We start from the raw sequence: 13,188 nt of genomic DNA, 5'->3' as shown, positions 1-13,188 counted from the left end.
TGTCTTGAACTTTCAACAGAGCTGGGACTGTTCATACTGCGACGCCAGCACATGCTGCAGTGCCATGTTATGGGTAGGCAATAAAATGCCATAGGTAGCCGCTGCAATGGTCTTAAGACAAAACTGTCTTGTGATTGTGGAACCTAAGAAATAGATCAGGAGGCAGCTTTGGCTCATAAACAGTATGCTTATATACAATACACACAATTTATATAGGAAAGAAAGCTGATGACTACTACTGAAGAGATTATCCACATGTTAATACCAACAACAAGTATTGGGAAAGAGGAGGACAAAAGCTGTCAGCGAGCCGTCTTGTACATAAATTAATAAACAGACACGGAATGGGACTTGAAAAAAAAATAGTATTACAACAGTGCTTTTTTGGATAAATGGTTTCAACTCATTCAAGTGAACATGTTTTCGTTGAATTTAAGAGCTGAGCTGAGATAAAATTCCTCCCTCATCTGTGTCTTCTTCTGTCTTCCTGCCTCTTTTTCTTTTCCTCCTGTTGTTGCTGACTCTGCCCTCTGGGAGACTCCAACAGGAGGCCAGGCCTGCTGGGGTTTCAATGAGGATGGAGTATTGCAACTGATGGTAAAAATGTCAGTGTGTGTGTGTGTGTGTGTGTGTGTGTGTGTGTGTGTGTACAGTACATGCACATGTGCTGCAATGACACGAGATTACTTCATAAAATGTATACACACATTTACATAAGGTGCTTCTTCAAGCTGTAATACAGTTAAGTGAGGGAGAAGGATGATGTCAATATGAACATTGGCAGAGCAACTGGTGCATTTTTGATGCAATCTACAGAGAAGCTACATTTGATTTCAGTAAAACTAAATCACAAAAATGTAGCAAGTGACACAAGTAACAGCCAGAACAATGTGGTTCAACATTTCTGGTTGTTAAATGACTAGTTTCAGCATTCAATATATCAAGTTAACTTCTTATTTAGAAGAGTCACAATCAATCCTGCAAGTCTCACTTCTTGTAAGTCAGTATTACTACTCATATTTCATGTGTGCATTTGACCTTTAGATCTATTATGGCCAAACAATCAAGAAAAAAGGTCACACTATATCCCTCTTCTATTTGTCTTATAACATCTAAACATTTTTACAATTCATTTATTTTCCTGTCTGCAGTAATTTTACTCTTCTATCTACCGCAGTATTGAGACACACACACACACACACACACACACACACACACACACACACACACACACACACACACACACACACACACACACACACACACAAAGCTGTTGAAAAGCCATTTTCTGTGTTCATGAAGAAGGCACGTTGAACTCCTGCGCAGCTCTTCTCTGATTCTGTAGTCAGCACTAACGGCACGTGGCTTAAACCTACACCCATGTGCACACAAGGACAGGCGCTGATACAAACACACACACACACACACACACACACACACACACACACACACACACACACACACACACAGACACACACACACACACACCCTTGGACATACCTTTACACTAGCCGCTTGCATTAATAGAGCCCTGCACGTCTGCATCAATGACCTACGCATATATGAAGAGGTCCATGTAAAGACATGTTCAGCTGCTCGTACACACTGTCATACATGGCAGGCAAACTGAATGCATCTAAAAATAGCACCCCATTGGCACCCCCACTGTCATCATTATTCCTTTCATCGTCCTTATCAGCAGTGTGGGGCTCATTCAGTTGGTGGACAGTCAAGCCGCTTTCATGGAGCTTTCTCAGTCTCCCCATCGACACCAAGAGTGACATCACCATACCCTCATTTTAATTCTTGTCCTCTGTCTCTCCTCTCTGATATTTCCCTCTTGTGTCTCTAAGCCCCTTCCCCTCTCTTCCTCCTCATCCTCTTTCTCTGCCTTTTAAGTGTGAAACACTGATGAGTGACACCCAGCACAGTGTGGAAAGAAAGAGATGGAGGAGGACAGGAGGCCGCATCCCAGAGGACAACCTTTATTTTGGCAGAGCAGAGCCGCTGATACAGAAGACGTGATGACAACAACCACAACTAACAACAGATGAAACGAGGCAAAAGGAGCAAATAAAAGTGTGGCGGGATGAGATGATACAGCAAGGTAGGGATGAACAAAACAGGTGAACAAGTAAATCATGAGACGGGAGAATCTCCTCAGTTCTCATTTGTAACACGTTGCAGTCAAAAGCTCGGCAGCTTTAAATTCTGCAGTTTCACCATGAAGAGGGGCTCCTACAGGGAAAATCTGGCAAAACTGAGTAACTATAGTGTACAATCTGTAAATCCTGATATATATATTTTTTGTTATTGACTAATCAGCCGATACTTCTCAGCAAGTCAAACAAATTTCTGAAAACACAAAAAAATCTCATCACAGAGTCCAAGGGGAGAGTTTGCTTTCGTCTGATCAACATGTTTGGTTGGTATGGTCAAAAATAAATAATTGATATTTATAACCATATACCTCAATATCAATAAGGTAACAGTACTGTAGGGATGAGTATTGGTGCTTTCACAAAATATTTAATGTGGATGTTGAGTAATCTGGATATAATGACTAAGTTTTAAAAAGGCAAATAATAGAACAGCATGAGCAGACTGGTAAGTTCAGAAAGTCACATCAGTTTACTGATGCAGCTTTTAAATCCAGGAAAGGACTGTGGATATTACAATATTTAAATCTAAGAAGGTATCTAGTTTTATATTACAATATCGATAAAATATGAATATATTGTCCAGGCGTATCAATCAACAGTCACAACCCAAAGAAATATAGTTCAGAGGTCACAAAAAAACAAGAAAAGCTGCAAAGGTATGGTTCCACAATTACTGCTTGAAAAGTGACTTTAATCAATTATCAAAATAGTTGCTGAATAATTTTCTGCCACTGTCAATTATTTCAGGTCTAATCCTCAGACTAAAGTCGGTATCGATTCTGCTTGTTTCTACTCGCTTTTGGCAGGTACTTTTCTGGATTTTGTTTTACACTCTAAATCAGGGGTGTCAAACATACGGCCCGCGGGCCGGATCCGGCCCGCCAGGGGGTCCAGCTCGGCCCGCCGGATGACTTTGCTAAGTGTGAAAATTACAGAAAGACATAAATTGCATTTCTATGAGAATATGGAGGTTTATGAGTACAAACGTTTTGTTTTTTTGTTTTTTAATCGATCCAGTAATTGCTTCAAAAACAGCGTAAATGCGACGTCTGCTCCGGAGGAAGAAGAACTCGGTGCCACAGGCAGCCGCGCTCGCTGCTCGCTTTGTGACGCGTTTGACGTCAAACGCGTCACAAAGCGAGGGAATCTGCAGAGGAGAGCCCAGGCAGATAAACAGTGGGCTGATGTCTGAGTTTTTGGTCTTTCTGTTTCTAGTTTATTGTAGAAAGACCTTAAAACAGGGTTTATCATCCAAAAACCTTCACCAATGATTTAAACATAGAGAAATATTGTCATTATGTACGTGTTATTATGCTATGATTTTACTGGTCTGGCCCACTTGAGATCAAAGTGGGCAGTATGTGGCCCCTTAACTAAAATGAGTTTGACACCCCTGCTCTAAATGGTGCTCACTCGATGCAGCATTGTTGCTATAACGACCCCACATGAAACTGCCATGATGTCATCTTCAACACGACACACGCTCGCTGGATCTATTCATCGACAACAGGAACGTTTGCACCTCCTCAACTGGTCACGGTTTGGTTTGCGAGTTAACATTAAATCGAGTCGTCCAGTGAATTTAAAAATAAAATAAAACTTGCAGCCACTGTAGCAGCTTGGCTAGTTTCCAATGGCAGGTTTTTGTGGTAAGTCCAATACAGTGACGCAGTGATTGTGACGATTCTCTCTGACCAATCAGAGATGTGCAGTGCTTGAGTACGTGACTTTTTATTGTCGGCTCTGCTTCCTAGGAACCTCGACAGAGGTGATACCAAAAATAGTACGAGGCACCAGGGACTATACACAACAGAAAATGAAGTTTTTGTCACTCTGTAATATCCGGTAAATGACGCATGGTGCTGGCTGTAGGTGTGAATTGACCCAAAAGTCAACCTTATGTTTAAAAATTATATGACAGAAAACTAATTGGCTGACAGTGCTCTTTTGAAAAAGTTTACTTCCACTAAAGTGAATCCATTTTATGCTGTCAGAGTAACAGTCTGAACAGTCTGGAGGTTATGAGGGTAATCTAGGTGATGAAACGTTCCAGCAAACTGTGCGTAAATACCGTCTTGTTCTGATCTCTCGGTACCTTTTTTCCTCCTGAGAGTTCATGTCTGTTCCAGTTCTTTAACACCGCCTATAAACCTGCAGAGACATTGGGATCGTAGCCTTGGGGAAAAACATGCCAACTAAGTTCATGTACACTTCAAAATAAAAGTTGAATGTGTTAAACAAACCCTCGAGATTCTTCTTTTCTGGAGGATCAAACAGTTAATCTGTATGAAGATTGCAGTTCCTGCTCTTTGTGGCTTACAGACAAATGCAAATCACTTGCAAAGGTAAAAACTTACAAAATCTCAACCCACACTGTCACTCAACATCTAAATTAACTTTCTTTGTGCATATTTTGACGAGAAACCCAACCAATAAGAAGTCCCTACAGCAACACCTGTGGCCTGAGAAAAACACACTTCTGTTCTCACAAAGCATGCGTTCCCTTTCCAAATGAGACACGAGAAGTCCCTGACCCTCAGCAAAGCCCTCTGAAACAGGAAGAGAGCACTTGAGTTTGGATTTGATGAGTGAGAGCGGCTCAAGGGGGCTGTCGAAGCTGAGAACATATAAAGAAGCACACATGGAAAGGCTGGGGTCATTTCAAAGACTAAAGAGAAAGAAAAACAGAAGAGGGTAAAAAAAAAAAAAAAAAATGTGAGCATCTTGAAAAGTAGAGCTGAACAGAAATGGAGAAGAGAAGTACAAAAGAGAGAGGAGAGAGCAGAGAGGTTTGGATATGATGAGAGCGAACATTGTAAGTGAAGCTGTACACGATGAGAGGGGTCAAGGAGGAGGAAAAAAGAGGCAAGTGAAAAGGTGATACATTGTTGGCTCTACTGAGGGAACAAGTTTGTACTTGGAGGCCCAATGTGTGGGAAAATCCTTTCAAAAATTTAGAATAAATTATCATCAGCGAGAGGTGGGCTACAGGAGACAAATATTTTGGACGAAAGTAAGAACCGGCAAATCAACAATTTGTTTGGTAATTCGAAATGAGACAGGATACAGCATACTCTGGAAAAAGCACAAGCTGCTTTTGGAAATATCTTAGACATGGTACAACAAAACACCAACATCCCTTTTGTGCAATAATCAAAGCAGGAATGTCCCATTCAATGAAGGTGCTGAATAAGAATACAGTGAAACCATTTCAGCAGTGTCAAGATGGATGATTGATATGAATTCAACATCTTACGTTATTCTTCACTGTACAGGTTTTCAAAAGAGCAGCCCCATGAAGGACACCCTATTGTGTAAAAACGTTTGCTGCACTATGCTCACCAAAAAGGACGACGGGGCACGCACTGCTTTCAGAGTGCTGAATGCATAGAACCACCTCAAAAAACATAGTCTCATCAACTTGTAAAAACAAAAACAAAAAAAACAGCCTATAACAAGAATACCTCAAAATAGTTTCCACCTTTGACAGCACATTGGCTGCCATTTTGAATAAATGGAGCATGAAGGAGGGATGAACAGCCAAGAAGTGTTGAAGCTGGATACCCACCACCCAACGCCCTTCTCAATCTGCCTCACACACCCACCTCCCACCTCCCACCTCCCCCCCTCCCTTTGTCTGTTTATTTCTTTTTTAAATTCATGAATTCCGGCTCGGTCATGCTGCGTTATTAATCTCTGTCAAACTCGTCCTTCTGCCGGTGACACTCGACATGTGTTCTCACACTGGTACTCTTCAGCTCCGACAAACGTGTCCGCCGTGTTTCATCAGCTTTGGTGTTCATGCAACGTAAAGGGCGTGTACACCAAACATGTACTGCACGGTGCATCGCCTATAATGAGCGCAAATAGAAATATATATTCAAATGCATGTATTTAAAGCCAACTTAAAGGAAATGTATGGTGATATACTATTGAAAGAGTGCATGAAAAAAAAAATGGATTGATCCTATCAGTTCAGTATTGCCTGTGTAGCTGATGTCTGTGCACGATAGAGCAACGTTAACCTTTACATTGGGTCTTTAGCGACTTGACACCGTCTATATAATTTATTTCAGTCCATTCAACAATCAAATCCTCAGCATTCTTTGAACTATTTGTCTTTGACAGTTTTATCATGTCAAAAATGATTAAAAAAAAAAGCATTGTTTTCTCATGATTTTCTACAAACATATTTGATGAAGTATACTCAACAAGACCTTTATTAGGAAAAACTCAACAAACTCTAATTCATTCAATAATCCAATCAGCCAATCGCATGACAGCAGCGCAATGCATTGAATCCTGAGAAACAGGTCGGTTAAGTTCACATCGACAATAGAATGAGGAAAAATGTGACCGTGGCCTAAAGGTTCGTACCAGCCAAGCTGGTTCGAATATTTTTGAAACTGCTGATTTCCTGGGATTTTCACGCACAACAGTCTTTACTTAGAATGGTGCTAAAAACATCCAGCGAGCAGCAGGTCTCCGGACGGAAAGGCCTTGTTGATGAGAGAGTTTAAAAGAGAAATGACCACAATGGCTCGAGCGCACATAAAATGCTCCAGTAAAGGCTGTTTTCCTTCCGGTTCCGTGTCCGACGCGTTCCGTCTCCGACGCGGCTGCCGAGTGAATCGCCGCCATTAAAGTCAATGCTTCATATGCCACCGGCTGCGTCACGCTGCTCCGCTAAAGATAGTCGGCGAGTCTATTTCTGACGAAAACCGCGGCAAACTCCAATAGAGCAGATCGGCCGGGCAGGAAGAAGCAACACAGCACTCTCAATTTGGACAAGAAATGCATTCTCCTCCTGCTGCAGACACGGTGTGTGAAATAGTTACACATTGACGAGGAGGATTCACATTTTTAATGACTAAAACACAGCAGTCTGTATTAACTTTATCTGTGGCTGCAGCACAAAGTAGGAAATGACAACAATAACCATAAAACGGACGGGGGAAGAAAAAAAAAAGGAATGATAGCAGGACAGAAATCAAGGAAACATGACCAAATGAGGAAGGAAGGTAAAAAGGCAAAACGCTCCGCGTCCGACACGCCGCCGGTGGAATATGAAGCTGCACAGAGGACGCGACAAAGTCGCGTCGCACACGAGACGTGATGAACACGTCTTCAGAGGAATAAGCGGGAAACTCTTCCCGACTGCACGTGAGCTGAAAAGCATCTCGGGATGCACAAAACATTGAACCGTGAGGAAGATGGGCTACAACAGGACAATGACCGCAGCGGGTCAGGTGGCGCTGTTGTCTCGCTGTTCCTTACGCTGCGTTCAACCAGGGTTGTATTTACCGTGCACACGCGAGGAGTCCATATGAACGGCCCCCCTCGTGGTGTTCACGACGTCGGAACTCAAGATTTTCTAGAAGCCTCGAGTTCACAAGTGACGTGTTTGTTGGCGTTCACGGAAATGGCGGAGGCTGCAGGAGTTCAATTTTTGCTGGATGTATTTTTAGTCATGTAGAGTTTGCCTTCATAACTTGGATAATAGCCCACATCTGAGGAAAATGCTGATCTTCAAAACGGCCTCATCTCTGTGTCTTTTCTTTTCGTGCATTATGTTAACCCCGTTCGGTTGCCAACTTGTTAGCCTCTGTGGCTAGACGCTGTCCATGTTGCCCTTGCCTAGCAACAGTGTTTTTACGACTTTAAGACCATTTGAACGCAGCATAAGAACAAATATAGACACAATGATGACCAGGCCTATTATGATATCTTGTAGTCACAGTAACATGACTGTGTGGGTTACAGGTTACAGGGCAGAGAAGCATAGTCCTTGATATTGGAGGCTTTTGGTGACTACAGCTATGTAGATGAACACCTGAGGCGACTGATGACGAAGAATTACGTTTTTGTGACGTTAATGAATCTGATCATTCAAAAGCAGAAGTGGAACATGATGAAGCTAGATCAGACGAGATGTGCTATGAATGGCACAGTGGTCTAGATACATCCAATTAGCTTTTGCAGAGAAGTCAGGACTGATGAGGGAATCTCAAAGTTACCTAAACTCCCTCAACCCTGCTCCTATAAATGCACGAGTCCATTTTTTTTTTTTTTTAAGCCAGTGATTAGTGATTAACTACTTTAGGAGGTAGAGCAGGTGTCCATGTGCACGATCTGACAGTATAAACATGAAATATATCAGTCTATACAATTAATGATTGAGTGTGACTGCAATTGTGACAATAATATATTTAAAAATGTTTACAGATTTCAATATATGGCTTAAAGCCTAGATTATGTGTAAGAGTGTTTAAAAAAAAGAAAAAAGAACATGAGGTGACAGGGTTTTAGAGTTTTACAGAGGACAAACTGGAATTAACATAATTGTTTAGTAAGTAGAATAAAAGAGGTTCAATTAATCTCACATGATACGTGATCTTTCACATGAATAAAGCCACGTTCATGAATGTGTATGAACACGTTTACTGGCTGCAGTCCAACAGTATAATGTGCTATGTTGGAGCAGTATTAACATGCACCACGAGTTCAGGGAAACATTCTAGAAATCTCACCTGTCATACAATTTGTGTGATTCAGTGTTGTGAGAAAATACTGATAAAGAGTATTTCTATTAATAAGGTTGACATGCAGATCTGTCTCTTGTTTATTTGAAAGTTACATAAGTCTACCCTGAAAATTGTGCAAGGATAACGCCGACACACGATTGTAGGAGTGGACTCTCTCTTCTGATAAACTGCAGCAAAATGCAGCAGCTTTAATGTTTGTAGAGCTATGGTAATAAATAAAACTGAAATAAATCCGATTTATTCAGAGTATTGATACAACAGTTGGTTCATTTATGAAAATGAATAACCTTCTTGTAAATGTCTTCGTGCATCTCGAGAGCTGGAGGACGAGGCTCACCTCTCCTGCCGTTAAATCATTCATGACCCTGCAGTGCTGTGGACCACACAGTGCCAGACCTGCCTCCACCAATCTGTGTCTCCTCTCTGCTCTGACAGTGTACACACACACACACACACACACACACACACACACACACACCGCTAGACTGTTTTAAGCTCGGCACTAAAGTCTGCCTTCCCAAACCGCAATTACAAATGCTCATCCAAGCAGGTACACACGTTCACAAGCACACAGTCAGTCAGTATGTATTTCTGTCTCCCGGCTCCTGCTTCATACCCCTGTATCCTCTGCTATCCTCAGAGGCCGTATCAATCTATCAAATATGTCTAAATCTCCTCCTGGCTCCAATAGTCCCTTTCGCTGCATGGCACTCCCCACACCATCGATCAGACTTGTGTCCATATTCATGAGCTCTGCAGAGGGTCTGGAGGGGCACGGTGGATACCAATCCTTGGTAGAGGGGGTTCCCTTAGATATTGTCATCCCTCTCTCCTGTCAGGTTTTTTTCCTCTCCTGGCAAAAATGTTGAAGAGCACACAGAGGAAAACTGTGCTCCAAATTCTGTTCTCAAAAATCTGCTTAAAGACATTTTTGCAGTCTTTGTGTCTTGATGTGGTTATTTATAGGAGCGACCCAAGTCTGCATCATATATTACACAATTATGTATCTACACACTGATTTAAGGTTAAAAGTAACTGATACATTATGGAAATATTAGCACAAGCAAAAGCATTGACATAAATGATTTAGTTAATAATTATATAACATTTCATTGAGGTTTTTGGAAAACTTGTACCAATTTTTAACCTCTTTAGTTCTTCCATCTCTGTGTCTATCAAGCGCATGAGTGAATGAGTGCAGAATATCTTAATGAATAATTGATGACTCTGCGTAACAGTATTGCAGAACAGCGTTGAATTGCTGCACTGGATCAGAGGGAGAGGCGGGTGTGAACACAGCTTGTATGTGTAGGTTCTGCACGCTCGGCTGGTATCTGGGGCAATGTGTGACTCTCTGTGTGTCGGGAAAAGATGGAGTCTTCCAGGCGTCACACACAACACAACACAACACAATCGATTCCTTACGAGGCAAGTGGCGCGCCAAGTCCTTCACCCTTCCTGTCCTCTCAGTGTCTTGCGGATGATCTCTAAACCAACTGTCAGCCTACTGACTGCATCGCGCTGTGCTGTTAAACTGCTCAGATCTTCACCAAGTCGCAGTGAAGTGGAATATAAATGAGATCTGACCACGCTCTGACCAGCAGAGGGAGCTAAGACCAGCTCATCCCTCATGAGTCCACTGCTATTAATCCATCTTTAATGAATTCATCAATCATGATCATCCCGTTTACATATATTAGATACAGTTTCTTCAGTCAATCAAGGACAAGCGTCGGGTTGGCCTGCCAGTCTACGACATTACATTTCAATTGTGGTACCACACTAATTTCTGCACAATTCTTTTTCCAACTCGTTTTGTTCTCGGACTCGTCCATGCTGTGATATATGACTGTGCAGTTATTTCTCATTCATTTTCAGGGAAACAGATGTGTGGATTACTGGTCTGAGCTGTACATTAGGTAAAAACACACATATGCATGCTTACTCACAGCCACACAGCACACGGTGTCCTTTTCACACCCAATATATTTTTGGATCACTTCCAGTTTGTATGTTTAGGTGAAGAGGGCTGTGATGATGCATATATCTGGGTAAGAACAAATGTCAAATTTTTAAGTGAGAAAAAAAGAAAAACTACTAAGAGGGAAACATCTTAACAGTTTTAGGCCTCTGGTGGTTTCATGTGTCTGACAAACTTTGCAGTAAACAAGAACTCTCTGTCGGGAATACATGTTATAAATTTGGAGAAATAATGGTTGAAAAAGAGAAAGATGACAAAAGTGCAGGAAGCTAGTCAGCAGACAACTAGTGGGGGAAAAAAACAAAAAACACCACTATGCCTAACAGATAATATTTTGGATTAAAACTGATAAAGCCAAATAGAGAGGATTTTCACTCAGAATTGCTCGCTGCACACACAAGCCAGATTTTCACACTCACGCATACACCTCTGCTCAATATTGAGATATTCTGAGCACATTACACAACAACAGGGCTGAAGTTCAAGGATGCTACGAACATGTAAAAACAGGCATGTGCAACATAAAAAATACAGAATCGAACAACAATAAAATCCACGACCAACTAAAATCAAAATACATTTCTGTCTTGCAGGACTGCAAATGTTAGATACCGAGTCAAAATAGGAGAAAGTGAACACTAAATTTAAGTGCAAATTTACGATTTAACTTGTGTTGGTTGAGGACTATATGTAGAAATGCTTTTAACATTATTATAAAATGTAATACTTTGCATTTACCTCAATATGATGGATCCAATGGAAGACCCCACAAAATATTAATCCTGCTAATTTACAAAAATTACGAGGATTAGAGATGTGAATATGGAGCATGAGGGATGCCAGAAAGGGGTGATGGGGTGAAGGATGGGAGGTTAAAAAAAGTGAATATGTGTTGAAGTAGATTTAGTTTCATCGACTCAGCAGAAAGCGAGAATGCAAAAATGACAAGAACGAAGTGACAGCAGTGGATGTGGGGCAAGAAAACTGATGAATGATGGGAAAACAGCAGGTGTTTTAAGGAAGTTGCTTTATGATGACCTTCAGCTTCCGGAAGAAGGACATCCACAAGAGATGGAGTAAACAGGAGGGGGGCATGGATGGTGCTGCTTTTATATTTTAAACTCTAAGAAAAAAAAATTACATGTCTGAGCTGAGGAAAATGTCATAAAAGATTGATGAATAATAATAAATGCTAAATTACATTTAATTTAGCTGACGCTTTTATCCAAAGCGACTTACAATAAGTACATTTCAACCATGAGGGTACAAAACCCAGAACAATAAGAATCAAGAAAATACAATTTCTTCAAGAAAGCCAAACTACAAAGTGCTATAAGTAAGTGCCATTTTAAGCACTACTAAAGTGCTACCTCAAATTCAAGTAATGTCAATTCTTCTCGGGATGCAGAAAGATGACAGACTGAGTATTTAATAGAAAGGCATTAAAAGGACTTGTTCTGCAACAGATCTTTTTTTATTATTTTTTTTAAATCAGATGAATCTGCTGATTATTTTCTTGTTCTAAAATTCAATCATTTTGTATACATTTTTTTGTTTTTAAAGATCTACACAACAAGCTCTCAGAAACCAAGGTGATGTCTCCAAATGTCTTATTTTGTCTGACCAACATCCCCAAACTCCAAGATATTAATGTTTTCTGTTTTTTACTAATTTTACAGTTGGTTTTGTAACAAAAAAACACAATATTAACATCTAAGACACTGGAACCTTCAGCCTTTTTTTTTAAGGGAAAAAGCTATTTATCTAATTCATTATTATTATCCTTTTTCTGTCCATCAGCTAATGGGTGAATTCTTGCAGCTCTAAGCAGGACTGGAAGACTTCGAATTTTTTATTTTTATTTTTTTTAATTTTTTAAATACACTCAAAAAATGTACATGTGTGTTTATACAAAGCAGTGAAGAGCTACAGCTTCAACACCAGACTGTGTACACATCCTAACCCTTATGAAAGTTTACAAAGATACAGCTCACATTTGTTCAAGAGATACAAACATGAGCTCTGTGAGCTTTTTATTCCACGACAGTTTCATCGCACTTCTCTACAACGGAGAACACCTTGTGGTCCAAAATCTACAACACAATCTACATTTAGAAGTGCAGGAACCGCAGCGTCATTACCCACTCAACATCTGCCACAGATTTCTTTTAAATAAAGAGAACGGGACAGACGCATAATATTGATCCAGGAGTTATTTTAGGCCCACAGAACAACCCAGAGGCTGTAATATGGTCACATAAAGAGGAAGCCACAATACACACATACAATCGCTCTCTCTGCCTATCACACACACACACACACACACACACACACACACACACACACACACACACACACACACACACACACACACACACACACACACACACACACAAGCATTTGCGTCAGGCAGAAGCGTTCCACCAGTATGTAGGCAATTAAAGGTCTGTGCTTAAAGGGGGGGCTGAGGCCAAAGTCACAGTGCTCTGTGCTCTGACAA

At 40.9% G+C, this 13,188-nt stretch overlaps 2 protein-coding genes across 2 annotated transcripts in view; both read right to left on the bottom strand.

Moving 5' to 3' along the window:
- ank1a (ankyrin 1, erythrocytic a) overlaps positions 1-13,188 on the bottom strand; it is an 88,978-nt gene that overhangs the window by 61,808 nt on the left and 13,982 nt on the right. The gene's annotated exons all lie outside the window — the stretch shown is intronic.
- The window catches only part of LOC138634537 (eosinophil peroxidase-like), an 86,289-nt gene continuing 73,518 nt past the window's right edge, over positions 418-13,188 (bottom strand). Inside the window, exon 14 of the mRNA XM_069721529.1 lies at positions 418-479. Coding sequence (XP_069577630.1) covers positions 433-479 — 47 coding nt within the window. The 3' untranslated portion in view covers positions 418-432. The remainder of the gene's footprint in view (positions 480-13,188) is intronic.

This window comes from Brachyistius frenatus, unplaced genomic scaffold (assembly GCF_029030835.1).
Source record: "Brachyistius frenatus isolate BFR_SWC_R1_liver_20210118 unplaced genomic scaffold, ASM2903083v1 Contig_267, whole genome shotgun sequence".
NCBI classification, from domain to species: domain Eukaryota; kingdom Metazoa; phylum Chordata; class Actinopteri; family Embiotocidae; genus Brachyistius; species Brachyistius frenatus.
Note: the sequence above shows the minus strand (reverse complement) of the source record. Positions and strands in the feature narration are given on the sequence as shown.